The sequence below is a fragment of the Convolutriloba macropyga genome, chromosome 11 (assembly GCF_964194025.1).
Source record: "Convolutriloba macropyga chromosome 11, txConMacr16.3, whole genome shotgun sequence".
Taxonomy (NCBI): domain Eukaryota; kingdom Metazoa; phylum Xenacoelomorpha; order Acoela; family Convolutidae; genus Convolutriloba; species Convolutriloba macropyga.
In genome coordinates this window covers 17,942,282-17,963,331 of record NC_134478.1, presented here as the reverse complement: position 1 = coordinate 17,963,331, position 21,050 = coordinate 17,942,282, and the positions used below count along the sequence as shown (strand labels likewise).

General features: G+C 40.2%; 1 protein-coding gene across 2 annotated transcripts in view; it reads left to right on the top strand.

Moving 5' to 3' along the window:
• The window catches only part of LOC142349502 (uncharacterized), a 188,182-nt gene that overhangs the window by 128,212 nt on the left and 38,920 nt on the right, over window positions 1-21,050 (top strand). For both annotated transcript variants that reach the window (XM_075401097.1, XM_075401096.1), the window contains 3 exons: window positions 12,244-12,394; window positions 12,565-12,692; window positions 12,810-13,145. In XM_075401097.1, coding sequence (XP_075257212.1) covers window positions 12,244-12,394; window positions 12,565-12,692; window positions 12,810-13,145 — 615 coding nt within the window. The remainder of the gene's footprint in view (window positions 1-12,243; window positions 12,395-12,564; window positions 12,693-12,809; window positions 13,146-21,050) is intronic.

The following is a 21,050-nucleotide window of genomic DNA, read 5'->3' as shown; positions in this document are numbered from 1 at the left end:
TAGGGAGCTTGCTTTGAGTCTGTAGTCGTTTTATGCTTCCATACGAAGCTGGTCCTTTTAAATACAACTGATCCAATTTTTTTACTTCAGGAAAAGAAAGACCACATCTTCTGACTGGTCTCTTCTTTGTCTGGCGTTTGGTCCGTTTCTTCTTTATATTTTTTTCGGGTTGGTTTTGAGCCACTGAGTCGTTCTCCAGTAGAGGAGAACTCTTGTTGACTGGGTTGTTCTCTACTTGGGAAAAATTCTTGTTCACTTTCAGACGAGGCTTCCAAGATTTGCTTGGCATGTGTATTTGCAACAAGATGAGGTGAGATATTAAGAGCAAATAAAATTTTTGAGTATTTTTCAATGTCAATTTTTTTAGTTGGTTGCTGTAGATTGTACAGAAATGTTGAAGCTTTGATGCCCAGTGTTTCTTTATTAACGTGAAGAACGTCGTTCGACTCTATGGTGACTGTTTCAGATTGGTTAATCAAGTCAAGTATGATTTTTGATCTTTTGATTTGGTTTTTATTCATAACTTCTAGCTCTATCATTATAGAGGTGAAATCGTCGCTTTTTCTTTGTTTTTTCACTACCGGTTCAATCTCGCTATCTTCGCTCATGGGTTCTGTTTTCTCCTCTTCTGCTGTTTCAATAATCAGTTTGTTTGCAGTCTCAACTGGTTCAAATGCTTTCTCTGGTTTTTCCATTGAGTTGGACTGGTTTCTTTGCAAAAGAGACAGCTGTGCAGCTTTCTGTTTATAAAGGGGATTATCCAAAACTTCTTTTTTTTACCGGTTGATGTGAAGCAAACATTCTTTTTGGAATTAAAATGAATTCTTCGGTGCGCATTATGATTTTGTCAAATATCGATAACAAGCGAAACCAACAATTTTGACCAAATCTGTTTCTCTAGCAAAAAGTTGCCTCTTTTCTTTCAAACTTGTTTGTCTAGACAATAGCTTTCTGAATGATTTTTCATAACCTTCTACAACACTTTTTCTTATTGGAACATTACCATTGACAATGTTGAGCAAACATTCGCAAAGGAACTTAATGAATTTATTTGGAGCTCTCTCGATCTTCTCTTTTAGTTTTGTATCCGATATGTCTAGCAGCCGCCCCAGCATACAAGCTTCTTTCTCTCTCATCGCTCAAATTTGTGATAACGGCTTTAGCTGATGGCAGATAAAAAATTGATGGTCCTGGAGGAACAATATTTGAACAGTAGCGCAAGACGTCTGATGTTTTTGGATCCAAATCAATTAATAAATGACCAAACGGTTCTTTGGTTGCGAGCTCATAGCTTTCTTTTAAAAATTGTGCATTATTCAACTGTCGACCAATAAAACTAATCTGTTGTGTGTCACGGGGTGATTTGAACAATATGATATGTGTTGTGTTTAGATCAATTGTTCTGGACCATCTGCTTTGCTGGAACAAATTGTGTTTAACATAAATTACACTGATGTTTCTATGTCGCCCTGCGGTTGCTAATTTGGAAAATTCTTTGTCATTAAAAATTTCTTCACATGAATCATCGAACACAAGAAGGCAGTTCTCTAACTCTGAAATGAGCTCAAAATTGGAGAATTTTTTAAAATGTATGTTCAGTTTCTTCTCTAACGATTGGAATTTTGGCTGATCATGCTGATAAAAATAATAAATTGTTTGAAACTCTGGGAAAAATGTGCCAACTAATAACATTTTGAAAATGAGCTCAGTTTTCCCGCAGCAAGACGGCCCGAAAACAGCCATGAACAACCGGTCATTGGTAGAAATAACTTTATTCATAACTTTGGATTTGGAAGAGCGTATCCAACTGTACAAGAAAGAAGTGAAAACCAAAATGTGGATTCTTCACAGTCAAGACTGAAAAAAACCAACTTGGTGAGAGATACAGTAATAAGAAAAATTATTATAATGATTTGTGTAAAGTATACAACCTCTGATCGAGGCAATCTCGAATTGCAAAACCTCCAAGATTGTCTTTCTTGGTGCTCGGCGTCAAAAACCAAGTCAGTTATGCCTGCACCCGAATCTAATTGATCTTCGGTTTGACTCATTGTGAAATAAAATTGTTCAAAAAAATGAATTGCTTTCCAGGAATTTTTACATAATTATTTAACTATAAAAAATTCATAAGAAACATATCCAGAGTCTTCGTCTCCTTGTTTGTAAGTGATTGTATAGTTTGCATTCATCGAATCTTGTTTATCTCTAAAAACAATTGACTCTACATTGTTCTCTTTAATCAGCTGCTTGATGTCATCGGGAAGAGTCTCATCGTCCAGAGACATCAGAAATGGAACTGCACGCTTGGGTGTAGGTAAAGGGGTTAGTTTCAACCTTTTCATTTTCTCTTGTAAAGACATGGTACAATTGAAAGTACTCCAGTAGAGAAAGATACTTCTTGAAAGCTTCTATTTCAGCACCAGCACACACAATCTGCTGTTTTCTCAAAACTGTTTGGCCTCTTGTGTCAATTTTTTCTTCCTTGATAAGAGTAACCGTTAACTGATTTTCAGGCGTTATGCAACTGTAAACTGTCAAATTTGGAGACAAATTCACTTGTAGTAGAGACGGAGCTGGTTTCTCTAACCGACGATTCATTCGTCAGCCACTGGTAAAAGAGTTTTGCCTTCTCATTGGCACAATGCTTGGTTCTCTGTCGTTTTGGGCAACTCAATGCATGTAATTTACAAACCGGTGTCTCCCGATACAACTTCAAGTGTTCAATTTTTGGGCAGAACAAAGTTTCCAAGTTGATAACGTTCCTCTGTAACAGCTGTCGTAAAGTTTCCGTTTTTTCTAATCCTTTTGCGTAAAAATCAGAAAAGGGAAATCGAAGAACTATACTTTGAAAAATCTGTTGCAAATAATGATAAGGGTACTCTCCTGTCTCCCACGAGAGACCATGAAGGAATTTAGATACCCACAGGAAAGATCTTTGCTCACTCGAACAAAGTATGTTAAATGATTTTGGAGGTAAAAACGAAATTATATCATTGTAATTTTCGGTAGATACCGCAAGTTCTTTTATTATAAATCCAGATTTTTTACTTCGAAAGCCTTCAAAATCAAGAACAACCGCTCCGGATTTCAACATTCCAGCAAATTGAATAAACTATTTTTGAAAGATTTTACGTATAAACAAAAAGCAATTCCAGTCACATGACCAAGGTACTCATTTGTCACTGAACAAGGTAATACGTAAGAATAGCCTGGACCCTTTTCACTATATTCATAAACAAAACCGGAAGCGTCGTGGAGTATGGCATGTAATCTCAAAATTTTTAAATTTTTGAAATATTTGTCTAACGAAGAATTATCAATACCAATCAAACCTCCGTACGGCCGCAACTTCAACGCAATATCCAAATCAAGATCCGGATCCAAATGCAAACAAGTGGCTAAAAAGTATAAAAATCGTTTACCGTATTGTGAATATTCTTTTTCGATTTCCTTGTAAGTTTCGTGAATACTTTTCAAATCAAGCGTTGCTATAGTTGCCATTTGATCTATGCACACATTCTCCCAATAATGATCAATTTTTGCTAACAACTGACCAAAACCACTTAATCACACGTCTAAATATCACATAATAAGCCCCTCCCCTCTATTAGGGTAATGAGACTACTTTTTACATGTAGCGTTAAATTCAAACGACCAGAAAGAACCAGCAAGAACGGCGGAATAGAACAATCCAAACGGCAATAAACAGCAGGCGGAAAGATTTTATCCCGCCTAGCCCATTCCCACTTAACCGCCACTACCTATTATCCTATCGTTAAGAGTCGAATGATAACCCCTCCTTTCTTTACGTAGGTATTATATACTACTCCCACTATCCCCCCATCAGCCCCCCGTGCACCCGCCCGCTGCGCTCACCTCACGCCCCTTCAATTAAGCTAAAGCTAACCTCAATAGACAGTGGCTAGCTACTGACGAAGCCAAACGCCCGACGGTCGTTTGATAGCAATTCGCCCGAAGTTAGTTGATTAATTGCTCTTGAACGCAGTTCATAGCAATTATTGTAAACGTGTGTGTCTTTTTTAATGCAAATCTTTCGCTTGACAATTTTGCGCTTTTCTTCTAGAATATTCGTTGACTTCTCAAGTGATATTTTGACGCTTTCGTTCATTTTATTTGAGTGATCTCTAGTGCTCCGAAGTGAAGCTTGTTGCTAATAAAAAATCGGTTGCAGCGTAGCAAAATTAAGAGACTCATAGAGCAGTGGATAGTGAGGGTGGCCATGGATCGGGAGGTCAGTGTTTCGAATCCCGGTGGGGTCAAGGTTTTTTGCACCCATGAAGAAAACTTCATCTATGCTAAAGACCATGAATAAATTGCCTCCCCTGTCGTTCAAGAGCAATTCTTCCGACATTTGTCGGCTTATGTTTCTGCTTGAACTGGTAATTGTGTGCCTTGTTGGAGACGTGAAAAGTCGTTGCAAATGAACTGTAGAATTGAGTGTCTAGAAGTTTGCAATCCTAAGTATTAAACGCGTGAGCTCTAAATTTGGACAAAATTTTTGCATGTTTAAGGGGCCTCTCGAAGCGCTTGTTTAAGAGCTGCATTGAGGAGCATGGTTAAGCGAACATATCGAGAGTCCAATGACCTAAAGGGTTCAAAGTAGATTGATGAGAGCCGAACCTGGGACAAAAGATTGTTAGTCAGGTGCAGTTACCACGAGGCTAAGAGGGCTTGAAAGTATGCTCGCCAGGAGGGAGGATTTACTGTCCTGGCGTGTTTTTTGAATTGCTCCCGAGCTAAGTTTGAATTTCTTATTGTAAACGTGTTTTTGCAAAATTTAAGCCGTACAGATTCTGCGCTATTCCAGAACACTCTTAGCTTTCAACTAATTTTTTCAAGCTTTTCTTTTTGATTTTTGCGTGATCTCAAATGCTCTCAATCTGAAATATGTTTATTGAAACGATAAAAGCAATTGTGAGAAACTGTGGTATGTAGTCGTTATGGCGCAGTTGGTAAGATGGTTGACTGCTGATCTGAGAGTCGAGGCTTCGAACCCGTGTCGGGTACCCCTCTTTTTGTAGACATGAAAATTTTAATCAACTTGATTCCGCCTGTTGTTCGAGCATTTCTTGCGATGAGGAGTTGTTTTATGTTCTTGTATGTGTTTGGGGGATGAAAAATGCTAATCTTATATATAAAACGCGTGAGCTCTAAAATGGGGCAAAATTTTGCATGTTTAAGGGGCCTCTCGAAGCCCATGGTTAAGCAAACATATGGAGAGAGTTCAATGAACTAAAAGGCTCAAAGTAGATAGGTGAGAACTGAACCGAACCTGGGACAAAAGAAGATTAGTCAGGTGCAGTTATCACGAGGCTAAGAGGGCTTGAAAGTATGCTCGCCAAGAGGGAGGATTTACTGTCCTGGGTACTACTTGTTCTTTAATTGCTCCCGAACTAAGTTTGAAGTTCTTATTGTAAACGTCTGTTATTCTGCAACGTTTAGCCGTACATGTTCTGCGGTTTTCCAGAACACTTAGCTTTCAACTAAGTTTTTCACGTATTACTTTTTGATTTTTGCGTGAACTCAAATGCTCTCAATCTGAAATATGTTTATTGATACGATAAAATCGATTGAGAGAAACTGTGGTATGTAGTTGTTTTAGCGAAGTTGGTAAGAAAGGTGACTGCTGATCTGAGGGTCGAGGGTTCGAACCCGTGTAGGGTACCGTTCTTTTTGTAGACATGAAAGATTCTAATCAACATGATTCCGCCTGCTGTTAATGAGCTTTTCTTACGATGCTGAGTCGTTTATGTTCCTGTGTGTGTTAGAAAGAAGAATGCTAATCCTATATATTAAACGCGTGAGCTCTAAATTTGGACAAAATTTTTGCATGTTTAAGGGGCCTTTTGAAGCGCATGTTTGAGCAAACATATCGAAAGAGTTCAATGACCTAAAAGGCTCAAAGTAGATTTGTGAGAACCGTGACTGGGACAAAAGACTTAGTCAGGTGCAGTTACCACGAGGCTAAGAGGGCTTGAAAGAATGCTTGCCAAGAGGAAGGGTTTACTGTCCTGGGCACTATGTGTTTTTAATTGCTGCCGAACTAAGGTTGAAGTTTTTATTGTAAACGTGTGTTTTTCTGCAACGTTTTAGCCGTACAGGTTCTGCGCTTTTCCAGAACACTTAGCTTTCAACTAAGTTTTTCACGTATTACTTTTTGATTTTTGCGTGAACTCAAATACTCTCAATCTGAAATATATTTGTGGATACGATAAAATCGATTGAGAGAAACTGTGGTATGTAGTCGTTTTAGCGAAGTTGGTAAGATAGATGACTGCTGATCTGAGGGTCGAGGGTTCGAACCCGTGTAGGGCACCCTTCTTTTGTAGACATGAAAATTTCTAATCAACATGATTCCGCCTGTTGTTAATGAGCTTTTCTTACGATGCTGAGTCGTTTATGTTCCTGTGTGTGTTAGAAAGAAGAATGCTAATCCTATATATTAAACGCGTGAGCTCTAATTTTGGACAAAATTTTTGCATGTTTAAGGGGCCTTTTGAAGCGCATGTTTGAGCAAACATATCGAAAGAGTTCAATGACCTAAAAGGCTCAAAGTAGATTTGTGAGAACCGTGACTGGGACAAAAGACTTAGTCAGGTGCAGTTACCACGAGGCTAAGAGGGCTTGAAAGAATGCTTGCCAAGAGGAAGGGCTTACTGTCCTGGGCACTACGTGTTTTTAATTGCTGCCGAACTAAGGTTGAAGTTTTTATTGTAAACGTGTGTTTTTCTGCAACGTTTAAGCCGTACAGGTTCTGCGCTTTTCCAGAACACTTAGCTTTCAACTAAGTTTTTCACGTATTACTTTTTGATTTTTGCGTGAACTCAAATGCTCTCAATCTGAAATATATTTGTGGATACGATAAAATCGATTGAGAGAAACTGTGGTATGTAGTCGTTTTAGCGAAGTTGGTAAGATAGATGACTGCTGATCTGAGGGTCGAGGGTTCGAACCCGTGTAGGGCACCCTTCTTTTGTAGACATGAAAATTTCTAAACATGATTCCGCCTGTTGTTAATGAGCTTTTCTTACGATGCTGAGTCGTTTATGTTCCTGTGTGTGTTAGAAAGAAGAATGCTAATCCTATATATTAAACGCGTGAGCTCTAATTTTGGACAAAATTTTTGCATGTTTAAGGGGCCTTTTGAAGCGCATGTTTGAGCAAACATATCGAAAGAGTTCAATGACCTAAAAGGCTCAAAGTAGATTTGTGAGAACCGTGACTGGGACAAAAGACTTAGTCAGGTGCAGTTACCACGAGGCTAAGAGGGCTTGAAAGAATGCTTGCCAAGAGGAAGGGCTTACTGTCCTGGGCACTACGTGTTTTTAATTGCTGCCGAACTAAGGTTGAAGTTTTTATTGTAAACGTGTGTTTTTCTGCAACGTTTAAGCCGTACAGGTTCTGCGCTTTTCCAGAACACTTAGCTTTCAACTAAGTTTTTCACGTATTACTTTTTGATTTTTGCGTGAACTCAAATGCTCTCAATCTGAAATATATTTATGGATACGATAAAATCGATTGAGAGAAACTGTGGTATGTAGTCGTTTTAGCGAAGTTGGTAAGATAGATGACTGCTGATCTGAGGGTCGAGGGTTCGAACCCGTGTAGGGCACCCTTCTTTTGTAGACATGAAAATTTCTAAACATGATTCCGCCTGTTGTTAATGAGCTTTTCTTACGATGCTGAGTCGTTTATGTTCCTGTGTGTGTTAGAAAGAAGAATGCTAATCCTATATATTAAACGCGTGAGCTCTAATTTTGGACAAAATTTTTGCATGTTTAAGGGGCCTTTTGAAGCGCATGTTTGAGCAAACATATCGAAAGGGTTCAATGACCTAAAAGGCTCAAAGTAGATTTGTGAGAACCGTGACTGGGACAAAAGACTTAGTCAGGTGCAGTTACCACGAGGCTAAGAGGGCTTGAAAGAATGCTTGCCAAGAGGAAGGGCTTACTGTCCTGGGCACTACGTGTTTTTAATTGCTGCCGAACTAAGGTTGAAGTTTTTATTGTAAACGTGTGTTTTTCTGCAACGTTTAAGCCGTACAGGTTCTGCGCTTTTCCAGAACACTTAGCTTTCAACTAAGTTTTTCACGTATTACTTTTTGATTTTTGCGTGAACTCAAATGCTCTCAATCTGAAATATATTTATGGATACGATAAAATCGATTGAGAGAAACTGTGGTATGTAGTCGTTTTAGCGAAGTTGGTGAGATAGATGACTGCTGATCTGAGGGTCGAGGGTTCGAACCCGTGTAGGGCACCCTTCTTTTGTAGACATGAAAATTTCTAATCAACATGATTCCGCCTGTTGTTAATGAGCTTTTCTTACGATGCTGAGTCGTTTATGTTCCTGTGTGTGTTAGAAAGAAAAATGCTAATCTTATATATTAAACGCGTGAGCTCTAAATTTGGACAAAATTTTTGCATGTTTAAGGGGCCTTTTGAAGCGCATGTTTGAGCAAACATATCGAAAGAGTTCAATGACCTAAAAGGCTCAAAGTAGATTTGTGAGAACCGTGACTGGGGCAAAAGACTTAGTCAGGTGCAGTTACCACGAGGCTAAGAGGGCTTGAAAGAATGCTTGCCAAGAGGGAGGGTTCAATGTCCTGGGCACTGCGTGTTTTTCTTTGCTCCCGAACTAAGGTTGAAGTTCTTATTGTAAACGTGTGGTTTTCTGCAACGTTTTAGCCGTACAGGTTCTGCGCTTTTCCAGAACACTTAGCTTTCAACTAAGTTTTTCACGTATTACTTTTTGATTTTTGCGTGAACTCAAATGCTCTCAATCTGAAATATGTTTTTTGATACGATAAAATCGATTGAGAGAAACTGTGGTATGTAGTTGTTTTAGCGAAGTTGGTAAGATAGATGACTGCTGATCTGAGGGTCGAGGGTTCGAACCCGTGTAGGGCACCCTTCTTTTTGTAGACATGAAAATTTCTAATCAACATGATTCCGCCTGTTGTTAATGAGCTTTTCTTACGATGCTGAGTCGTTTATGTTCCTGTGTGTGTTAGAAAGAAAAATGCTAATCCTATATATTAGACGCGTGAGCTCTAAATTTGGACAAAATTTTTGCATGTTTAAGGGGCCTTTTAAAGCGCATGTTTGAGCAAACATATCGAAAGAGTTCAATGATCTAAAAGGCTCAAAGTACATTTGTGAGAACCGTGACTGGGACAAAAGACTGTTAGTCAGGTGCAGTTACCACGAGGCTAAGAGGGCTTGAAAGTATGCTTGCCAAGAGGGAGGGTTTACTGTCCTGGGCACTACGTGTTTTTAATTGCTCCCGAACTAAGGTTGAAGTTCTTATTGTAAACCTGTGTTTTTCTGCAACGTTTTAACCATACAGGTTCTGCGCTTTTCCAGAACACTCTTAGCTTTCAACTAATTCTTTCACGCTTTACTTTTTGATTTTTGCGTGATCTCAAATGCTCTCAATCTGAAATATGTTTATTGATACGATAAAAGCGATTGTGAGAACTGTGGTATGTAGTCGTTATAGCGAAGCTGGTTAGATAGATGACTGCTGATCTGACGGTCGAGGGTTCGAACCCGTGTAGGGTACCCTTCTTATTGTAGACATGAAAATTTCTAATCAACATGATTCCGCCTGTTGTTAATGAGCTTTTCTTACGATGCTGAGTCGTTTATGTTGCTGTGCGTGTTAGAAAGAAAAATGCTAATCCTATATTTTAAACGCATGAAATCTAAATTGGGACAAAATTTCTGCATGTTTAAGGGGCCTTTTGAAGCGCATGTTTGAGCAAACATATCGAAAGAGTTCAATGACCTAAAAGGCTCAAAGTAGATTTGTGAGAACCGTGACTGGGACAAAAGACTTAGTCAGGTGCAGTTACCACGAGGCTAAGAGGGCTTGAAAGAATGCTTGCCAAGAGGAAGGGTTTACTGTCCTGGGCACTATGTGTTTTTAATTGCTGCCGAACTAAGGTTAAAGTTTTTATTGTAAACGTGTGTTTTTCTGCAACGTTTTAGCCGTACAGGTTCTGCGCTTTTCCAGAACACTTAGCTTTCAACTAAGTTTTTCACGTATTATTTTTGATTTTTGCGTGAACTCAAATGCTCTCAATCTGAAATATATTTGTGGATACGATAAAATCGATTGAGAGAAACTGTGGTATGTAGTCGTTTTAGCGAAGTTGGTAGGATAGATGACTGCTGATCTGAGGGTCCAGGGTTCGAACCCGTGTAGGGTACCCTTCTTTTTGTAGACATGAAAATTTCTAATCAACATGATTCCGCCTATTGTTCGGGAGCTTTTCTTTAGACGGTTAGTCGCTTTATGTTCCTGTGTGTGTTAGAAAGAAAAATGCTCATCGTATATATTAAATACATGAGCTCTAAGTTTGGACAAAATTTTGCATGTTTAAGGGGCATCTCGAAGCGCATGTTCAAGAGCCGCATTGAGCAGCATTGTTAAAGGAACATGTCGAGAGAGTTCAATGACCTAAAAGGCTCAAGGTAGATTGGTGAGAACCGAAACTGGGACAAAATACTGTTAGTCAGGTGCAGTTACCACGAGTCTAAGAGGGCTTGAAAGTATGCTCGCAAAGAGGGAGGATTTACTGTCCTGGGAACTACGTGTTTTTAATTGCTCCCCAACTAAGTTTGAAGTTCTTATTGTAAACGTGTTTTTCTGCAACGTTTAGCCGTACACGCTCTGCGCTTTTCCAGAACACTCTAAGCTTTCAACTAAGTTTTTCACGCTTGTCTTTTTGATTTTTGCGTGATCTAAAATGCTCTCAATCTGAAATGTGTTCTATTGATACGATAAAAGCGATTTTGAGAAACTGTGGTTTGGTGTCGTTATTGCGAAGTTGGTAAGATAGATGACTGCTGATCTGAGGGTCGAGGGTTCGAACCCGTGTAAGGCATCCTTCTTTTGTAGACATGAAAATTTCTAATCAACATGATTCCGCCTGTTGTTCGGGAGCTTTTCTTACGATGCCGAGTCGTTTATGTTCCTGTGTGTTAGAGAGAAAAATGCTAATCCTATATATTAAACGCGTGAGCTCTAAATTTGGACAAAAGTTTTGCGTGTTTAAGGGGCCTTTTGAAGCGCATGTTTGAGCAAACATATCGAGAGGGTTCAATGACCTAAAAGGCTCAATGTAGATTGGTGAGAACCGTGACTGGGACAAAAGACTTAGTCAGGTGCAGTTACCACGAGGCTAAGAGGGCTTGAAAGAATGCTTGCCAAGAGGAAGGATTTACTGTCCTGGACACTACGTGTTTTTAATTGCTCCCGAACTAAGGTTGAAGTTCTTATTGTAAACGTGTGTTTTTCTGCAAAGTTTTAGCCGTACAGATTCTGCGCTAATCTAGAAAACTCTTAGTTTTCAACTAAGTTTTTCACGCATTTCTTTTTGATTTTTGTGTGATCTCAAATGCTCTCAATCTGAAATATGTTTATTGATACGATAAAAGTGATTGTGAGAAACGGTGGTCTGTAGTGGTTATAGCGCAGTTCGTTAGATGGAGGACTGCTGATCTGAAGTTTGAAGCGTTTTTCTTTTACCGTTATCCTTAAAATTGCTATGAAACTGAGTTTTGAGTAGTTTTAGTCGTTTTGTCTAATCTTCCTTTTTATAGTAAATACTAGTTGCAGTTGAGCACAATGGTCAACAGCCCTCCTAACGTAACATGTTTTAAGGGTTTTTAATCATGCAACCTAGCGTAATAATTGCGTTTTGAGACGCGCTTTGCCATCCTTTTTAAGCTCCTAATATGCAGATTTTGCGCTGATTAAGCTTGCGGTATAGCAAAAACAAGCAAGTCACAAACGCCCTTATCCAGAAATTTGCTGTAGAAAGAGCAAAAGGCAAGTGCAATACACATAGATAGCTTAAGTTGTGAGACCTATGGCTGTTGAACAAGGGGCATGGGGTCGATCCCGAGTTGGTGTGAAACAGAAACCTTTACTTCTTTTAAACATTTTCTCGTGTAAATGATTTTCTGGTTATGATTTTGCGGGCCTGCTAGTTATATTTAATCATGTTCGAAGTGGTTTGAAATAAACATCCAAAATTATCTGAATCCTAAAAGAGCTTAAAATCCTAAAAGTTTAATCTATCGAAAGTACGATTTCTGAACCAGTAGAATATCCTGTTCATTTTTATCATGAGACCTCAAATCGATACAAGAGGAGTGAAATGCGGTTTTGCAGTTCGAGTAGTTCGTTCAGCTGTTTTGAATTTGTTTTCAGCCCCGAATGCAATCGAGAACTTGTTTGTGTACTTTACTGATGAGACGTCAATCAGGGTGTCTTGGGGTCCTCCTCTAGTGGGCTACTTTGACCACTTCGTCATCAATGTCACGTCAGATGATGACACCAGCCTCTTTCAATCTGAGAAAATGTTAGTAATTCTACTATTGTATGCGCAATTAAGTAATTAAGTTTCGACGAGTATTAATTAATTTTTGCTACAATTTGAACACTCACTGAATTGCTGGTCAGTTGTTCTGGCCTCGTTGATCAAAACACCTTTTAAGCGTATTTATCGCAATTTGAGCCTTTTCATTTTAGAGATGGCTACTTGCGATACGAGGCCACTGGATTGCGACCTGGATTTAACTACCGGTTAAGTGTGTACGCTGTTGCTGATCCCGAAGGGAAAATTCAGTCTGAAGTCAATGAAGTGACTGCCGATACAGGTAGGAAAAGGCAGTTATTATAACTGCGTGATCAAAACGCAATTTTTAACATGCTTTTCAAAGTGATTAGTGAAAATTGATTCGGTACATTTGATGTATTTACATGAATATTTTTAGCTCCTGTGCCACCCGAAAGTTTTGCAATTGAAGAGCCTGTCAAGGTGCAACGTGCTGTTGGCTTGAAACTCCAACCTCCAATTGATGGGGAGTTCAGTGGGTTTCAAATAGATATTGTAAAATTGGAAGATGGAGAGGCTAAAAGAAAACGAAGGGATTCAAACGGTGGAATACTTGAGGATAGTGACGTGCAGTTACCATTGAGACTGGGAAAGAATGAAACAGACGTGGAACTGGTATTCGCTGAACACGGATCTGTTTACTCTATTACTGTGCGGACACTCAGTGAAAATGGAAATCCCAGTATCCGATTTGTCAACCAAAAGATTATGACGGGTAGGTAATGCCTTGGTATAAACGTTTAATGTAAGAGAATGTAGATAAGGATTCAATTACATTGTTCTAGGCAGTTTAGTTTGTTAAGTTTTTTTATCAGTTTTAAGTTGCGGGAGCAACCAACTCGTTTTGGTTGCGATAAGGACAAAAGTCAATGTTTTTTCAAGTTTTACTTCTGACTTGATTGTTGCACGACATGCTCCAGGGGAAAGAGGAGGCCAACTAACACATCACAGACGTTTGACCAGATCGTCGAAGAGGTTGTAACCCAAGTTGCCTAGAAAACCGTTTTTAAAAAAGGTCAAGAAAAAATTGGTCTAATCAGCCAAAACGCGTGCGAGGGCGGAGACCGGGCGAACGTAGGTGCCGTAAGACGTTTTCACCTTCACCACACGGTGTTGTCCATCTCGTCCAGGGTAGACTTCGAGAACACGTCCAAGGGGCCAAATTCCACGTGGAGTCATATCTTCAGAATCCAAACGATGTCGTTGACTCTGAGTGGTGTTTGGTCACTATCGCTCCATTTGGACCTCTTTAACAGTGTTGGAAGATACTCCTTGACGAGTCGTTTCCAAAAATGGTTGACCATTTGCTGCACATTCTTCCAAGACTTGAAACTGGCGGGTTCTTGGCTGTCGAACTTTCCTGGTGGGAGACAGTTGAATGTCTGTTGATCAGAAAATGGTTTGGCGTGAGAGGCATTTCATTTTCTGGAATGTCAGCGACAATCGTTAGCGGTCTGGAGTTCAATATAGCTTCGGTCTCGACCAAAATTGTCCTGAACACATCAAGCGACAGTCTTCTGGAGCCTAGAATGATCAATAGAGTGCGTTTCGCGGTCTGGATCAAGGGCTCCCAAATACCCCCAAAATTGGGTCCATAGGGAGGATTGAACTTCCAGGTTGTGTTCGTTGCTGCCATTGCTTTGTAGATTTTGTCGTTGTCGAGACGTTTCACAGACCTTTTTAGTTGCTCAGATGCACCAATAAATGTCTTGCGATTGTCGCTGAGCATTATTGTTGGCTGGCATCTGCGGCTTACAAAACGTCGATAGGCGTTTAAAAAAGTGTCAGTGTTGAGATCGGGACAAGCTTCTAGATGAACACACCTAGTAGCCAGGCAAGTGAAGATGAGGCCGTAGTGTTTTTCAATCTGTCCCTTGGCATCTTCTATATGAAAGGGTCCAAAAAAGTCGACTCCGCTGTTCGCAAAAGGATACTGGGTAGAGTCTGTCGGGAAACGGCAGGCAGGCAGGGGAGCCATGACGGGTTGAATGTTTTGAGCGGCAAATCGTCTGCACAGAAAACATCTGTACTTTCTACTCAAGTGTTTTTCTGAGTCCAATGATGTTGTATCTTTGCTGCACAAAGGCTTTCACTGGCTCTGTTCCGTGGTGAACGCAAATGTTGTGTGCATGCTCTATATAGAGTCTCGCTATCTGGTCTTTTGCGTGCAGTATAATCGGAAATTTCTCGACTTCGAGGTTATCTGGCGCAAATTGCAATCTTCCGCATGACCGAAGGATTCCATTGTTGTCCAATATTGGGTTGAGCGAACGGATTTTGCGAACGGATATTGGGTTGAGCGAACGGCTTGGATTGTTGAGAAATTTTGCTGCGACATTTTGATCAGCCGATTTCTTGCAAGAATGACGTCTTCTGTTATATACTGCTCATCTTTAGGCCTTTGCTTTTTGATCCGAAAGACCAAATTGAAGACTGTTGCTAAAGTCAGGAGCAACTTGTTCCAAGTTGAGAACCGTGTCGGTTCGATTATTTACTCCGACAAATTGCGTGAAAATTCATGCGTCGCTAACACATGCTTTGATGAGTTTTCTGGAGCGGTGAGCTGTCTTGTGGAAAGAAATGTTGGCTGGATTTTCGTCTGGATTGAGACCACGAGACCCGTGGTCAGCTGGATTTTCTTTGGTGGTAACGTGTTTCCATTGGTAAGCACCAATTGATGCAAGGATTTCTTTGAGGCGATTCGCAACAAAGGCAGGTTGCTTCTTGGTTGTCGATAACCAATCAAGTACTACTTGACTATCTGTCCAGATTGTAGAGCGAGTAATGTGAAACGATGACTCTTTCATGATGGTTGAAAGAAGGCGCACTCCGATGACTGCGGCTTCCAACTCTAATTTGGGTATGCTGATTTGTTTAATTGGGGCAACTTTGCATTTGCCTATTAAGTAACAAGTTTCAACATCAGTGCCTAAGTTAGGAACTGTTTTCAAGTATGCAACTGCTACAGCTGAGGCGTCAACAAATATATGGATTTCATTTTCACTTTCTGGTGAATGGCAACTCTTATTCAGAGTTCTGTTCAATGTCACGTCTGGTGAAGAAAAGTATAAGTCCAAATTCTTTTGAAGTGTTTTAACAACTTGAGGGGCAATTTGTTCGTCCCATTTTTTCCCAAGTTTCCACAGTTCTTGAAGAACTATTTTGAAAAGGATCGTTGATGGCGACATTACCCTATTGGGTCGAAGATCGAGGAGACAAGACTAAAGATCTTACATTGAGTGTATGCTGAGGCATCTTTTGGGAAATTAGTGAGAGGTTTCATAAAAAAGCACTCTTTCTCAAGATTCCATTTAACACCAAGAACTCTAACAATATCGGTCTGGTTGTTTTTGTCTTCTGGAGGAATTTGGTTTAGAACTAGAACTGTTTGAAACAAATTTTGTGAGTCGAAACCCACCTGTTTGCAGACAATGTTTTGTTTCAAGAACTGCCTTACAAGCGTCTACTTCTGTTGCATGTGATTGGATGTAGTCATCCATGTAAAAGTGCTTTCTGACGGCTTTGAGGGCTTCTGGGAATTGTTGACTTTTCTCTTTGGCACAATGGTTAAGAACGTATATTGCACACGAAGGCGAGTATGTTGCTCCAAAGATGAGTCTGGTAAATTGGTACTGTTGTATCTGATTGTCTGCTAACCAGAGAAATCGAATAGCAGATTGATCAAACTGATGGATGGCGATTTGCATAAACATGCCTTCGATGTCCGCAAGGACCGCCACGGGATGTTCTCAAAATCTCATAAGGACACCTAAAAGGTTATTAAGGAGATCTGGTCCAGTAAGAAGGTTTGAATTAAGCGATTGGCCGCGGAATTTTGATGCGGCATTTGCAACTCGGCGGACTTTTCCGGGCTTATGGATATTTTCCACAGGGTGGTGTGGCAGGTACCAAATTCTGTCTGGTTGAGGATCTTGCATTTCCACCGGTTTGTCTTTTCTCGAGGTCTGTCAAGAGAGTCTTATTGTATTTTTCTTGCAACGAAGGTTTACGCTGAAGGCGTGTGTTGAGGCTTTTGACTTGGTTCAGTGCAGAATAGAAGTTGTTTTCCAACTTTATTTCTGATTTCCAGGGCAGTTTGATTTCATGTCTCTCACCATTGTGATTGATGGAGTACTTCAAAATATCAAGAAACTGTTCTTCTTGCTTTGTGTAAACTTGTTCACGGTCCTTCTGAATGCCATCTGCTTCAATACTCCAGAACTGTTGAACAAGTTCGTCAAGTCCGGGTTCATCTGTTCTGTTTCTTGACACATGGAAAATAAATTTCTTCTGCTGACTTGCGGGCTGTTGAGTGGTGGCTGACATACAATTCGCATATTCACCAGCGAGGGTCCAACCAAGTTTAGTTTTCACACCAAACGGTTGATTTTGATTGCCAGGTGTAACATGTGTAGGGTAGGTGAATGCGAATGCGTCAACACCGAGGAGGGCGCCGATTTTTGCCATCGGCAATATTTGGGAAATGTATGTGGCGCAAACTGTTGAAGGCATCACAAATTTGATTAAGTTCAAAAGTTTTTGCAGCTACGACGTTCAGAGACGGGGTGCTGAACGTTCGAGAGTTCAAACGATATTTCAGTTGACTTATACGGAGTTATTGTGACTGGCTCAACAATTTTTGAGAGGGACATGCTGTTCTCTGTATTGAGAAATTGTAGTGGTACTGACTGTTGAGTTTCACGGAGAAGCTCAAGAAATTCAGCTATGGCGTCCAATACAAAGCTGAATTGGCTACCGGGGTCTATGAAGGCGTAGGTATCGAATGCTTTTTTCCCCTTGAGGAATGAAACAGGAATAAGCTGCAATTGCTCATACCAATTCTTCGGTGTTTCTGAGCATTGGTTAATGCTGAACGATTGGTTAATTGCATTGCCGTTTAATTTACGTCGTTGCACGTTTTGCTGGCTTTGGTTGTTGAAAGTTTGGCCATAACTGCTGTTTGGGGCTTTGTATGTTGACTTTTCTGTTGAGATGATGTATTTGGAGTTTGACTTGAAGCTTTGCTACTAGACGAAGCTGTTGGATTGTTACCAGAAAAAACTTCAGTAGAAAAAGCTGCTGTAGGCCGTTTGATTTGCTTGGCGGGATCATGAAGGGTTATGTGGTGGAATCCACTGCAAACCTGACATCGTTTTTGCGATGGGCACGATTGTTTGTGGTTTTTGTTGCTCAAGCCCTTTGTACACAAATTGTTTTGGCTGACAAGGTTGTCTCGATAACTTGGTGAGCACAATTGGTACTCAGGGCATGTGGCAACGCTGTGTTCTTGTTTGCACTTCTGACAAGATCGTTTTGTGTTAAAAGCTTTATTCGGAACGTTTTGTGAAGTGGACGGTTGTTTTTGCTGAGGCGCAAAGTTTCAATGTTTTTTACTGTTTTCCGCTGATGCGTTGTCTGAAACTGCGAGGTTGCTATTGTTTGGCTTGGTTTGCAGGTTGTTCGAGTTGACAAACTTTGAGGCTCGAGAACTGATGGTTCTTTGATTGCTCTCCCGACTCACTTTGTCGTAGATTTGAGCTTGGAGCTCTAACCATTGTTGAAAGTCCACAAGAGTCGGGTCTGAGCTGAGATCGGTTAGACAATGTTCTGTCCATTTCAGAACCAAATGATGTGGTGTTTTCTCTTTGACTTTCTTAATGAGTGTTGTAGACTGGAGGTCTGCTGTAAAGCCAAGGTATTGGAAGGCTTGCACAAGTCTTTTCAAAAATGAGGAAAAGGCAATGAAGCTTTGCTTGTTTTGGAAGTTCATTTGCCAGTTTTCGAGCTGGTTAATGAACGTATTAACAATTATCGTACGATCACCGGAATGTCGGATTGTTTCATTCAGTGCTGTCTGATAATAAGATGGATCGCAGGAATAAGCATGAATCAAGTCCTTTGCTTTCCCACTTACAGAATTCTGCAAGTAGGTTATACGATGCGTTTCTGTAATGGAAGGGTTGTTGTGAATCATCGTGTTGAAGTTATTGATCCACTCGTGAAAGTGGATAGGGTCACCATTGAAATTCTGAAGTTTCAAAGGTGGCAATTTGATTGAATGTTTGAAATCAACCTTTCCTTTTCCTGTATTACATTATGGTTCGAGTATACTGAGCTTATGTGTTGATTGACAGTGGGCAGTAAACTCTGGTTAATTAAAGGCTGGCTTAACTAATTTTGTCCAACAGTATTTACCGGTTGGATTAATGCACATTGGGGCATGGATCGTGGAAGTTACTGGAGCTTGAAAGTTCGATGGAGCTTGTGAGCCATGAATAAACTAGTTGTTACACAACTGACTGGGTTGTGTCACACATTGTTTAACTGGGAAAGTGCTGGCAAGGCTGTGTTGACTGTTAACAGGTTGTGGAAATTGCAGAGCAGCCGCAATTCCGTTTGATTGTGGAGCTACCTGGTTTGGCAGAAAATTAGGAGCTGCAGGATTTAAGACGGTATTTTGATGCTGTTGTTCCATCAGGGGCACAATAATTGGAGGGAACCTGCGGAATGTACCCCAGTTATAGGAATAATACAATGATTGGGTTGTAGGCAATTGTTTTCTGCTACTATTTTACTTGGAAGATGCGAGGTTCTGTTTGCCACTGCGTTCTACTTGGAAGATGCGAGGTTCTGTTTGCCTCTGTGGGTAAGGAGGGGAGTTTTTGCAGATCACAGTTCAACAGTTGACTATCGAGGTATCCACTTGTTCCTATTTAAATTTGAGAAGGTCCAAAATCTTGTTGCAAATTGGGAAAATTATGGTATAGAGGATTTCTGTTGGCATTTGAATCCTGATTATTGCTTTGATTTGGCAAGTTTAAATTAAAGGTTTTCTCCAATACTGAGTTTTGGGCAAATAGACCATCTGCCTGTAATTGAATAGTTCTGCCAAATTGAAGGGGTTTGAAAGTGAGTGATTACCTGAAAGGTTCAAATTTTGGATTGGAGGCAAAAGGTTCTGCGACGTGTCAAAGTTGCCACTCAAGTTGATTTGAGCTGTTTCAATATCGCAGACATCTCTATTTACCAGGTTGGAGGAAGTTTCCAGTTTCCCTGATCTTGTTGGAGATCTGAATTCTTGGCTGGTATCTTTGTCAAAGCAGGGAAAAGGATTCGGAGCGTTTGTTTGGTTTTCAAGGTTATTTTTCGATTTTAGAAGACTTTCATGAACTTCCTTTTTGGGATTTCTTTGGTGGGCTTCAAGCACATGCTGAATTTGAGGTCCTGGTTCATTAGATGTTTGTAGAAACAATGATGGTTGTCTTGGCCGTGGTGGTATTGGGGGCGGCTGATTGAAGATGTTACTGCTGGTCTGCTTTTCTTCTATATCGCGCTGATGCTGGATTCTTTCCTTGTCGTCACTGGGCGCAGGTGTTGATTGCCGAGACAGGCTTCTGCTGCTGGAGATCATGCTGACATCATCTCTAATGCGACTGGAAGACTGACTGAGCTGGCCATCGCCGTCCAACAGATCGACTCGCAGTTCGTTCATTGAGGCGAGTTATTAGTGCCGTTTGCCTATTCAATATAGATGATGCAGTGCTTTGATGTGGCTGCTGTCTCATCACTTCCTCTGAGAGTTTCTTGAGCTCTGTTTCTTGGCCTTTGATTTTGTTGATCATCAAAGACAATGATCGGAAACTCTTTTTCTGCTCCACAGTTTTCTCAAGGAGATCGAGCAGTTTCTTCATTGACATTTCTGTCGCTTTGAACATATTGATGGCAAACTGACATTCAGCGCTGTTCGGCTTCGATATATTGGTGGCTGCTGCTCTGTTGTAGCTGATTGTTGATGATGCTGGTGAGGAAACTCGTTACTGAAGGTGAAAAACGGCTTTGAGAACCGGAGCGACGCGAATTTTTTGATGTAAAAAAGTTGCCTAATGTTTGAATGCTAATGATCCTAGTTTTTTCTTGTTAAAAAGACCAGCGACGCAACTTTTCTCAAAAAGTGATGTCCTAGAATGTGTTTTGTGTGCTAAATCTAGCCTTTTGCGCTAAAAACCTAAAAGCTTTTCCGAACGTTCGCGCGCTTTAATCGACTCTCATTCAACAGACCTAAATAATTGCTTGTTTTTTTGTTGAATAAACACAAGTTTTGGTTAAATAGCTGGCTTTAACTGTTTTAACTAGTGTGTCTGGCTACTGTGGTTGACAGGAAACTTGTGCTTTGCTACAATTATGCAGTTGAACCAATTTTAGACCAGAACTCAAATAATTGTTACATTAAACTTTTTTCTTGAAAATTCAAAACACTCGTCTGTTTCTCTCAAATAGAATAAATTACCAACACGAAAGCCTATAAAACTAGCCAAGAAAATTTTCCCGAGCTCCCTAACCCTAACCGAACACTATGAATAATAAATACCTAATAAATAGTAAAAACTTTGAAACCTGTTCTTTTTCTAGGAGTTCATTGTTGTTGTGAAGGTTAAAGATAAGAAATTTGTGAAAATGCGATGCGTTTAGGAAACAAGGGCTACAGAAAGGCTACTGAATGCTAGAAATTTGCAGAGACGAGTCATATTGTAGAAATCTTTAGAACTCTTTGGTGTATTGTCTTTTTTCGAGTTTTGCAAAAACTTTTCCGTTTTCTTTAAAACTGTGATTTTATCTGCTT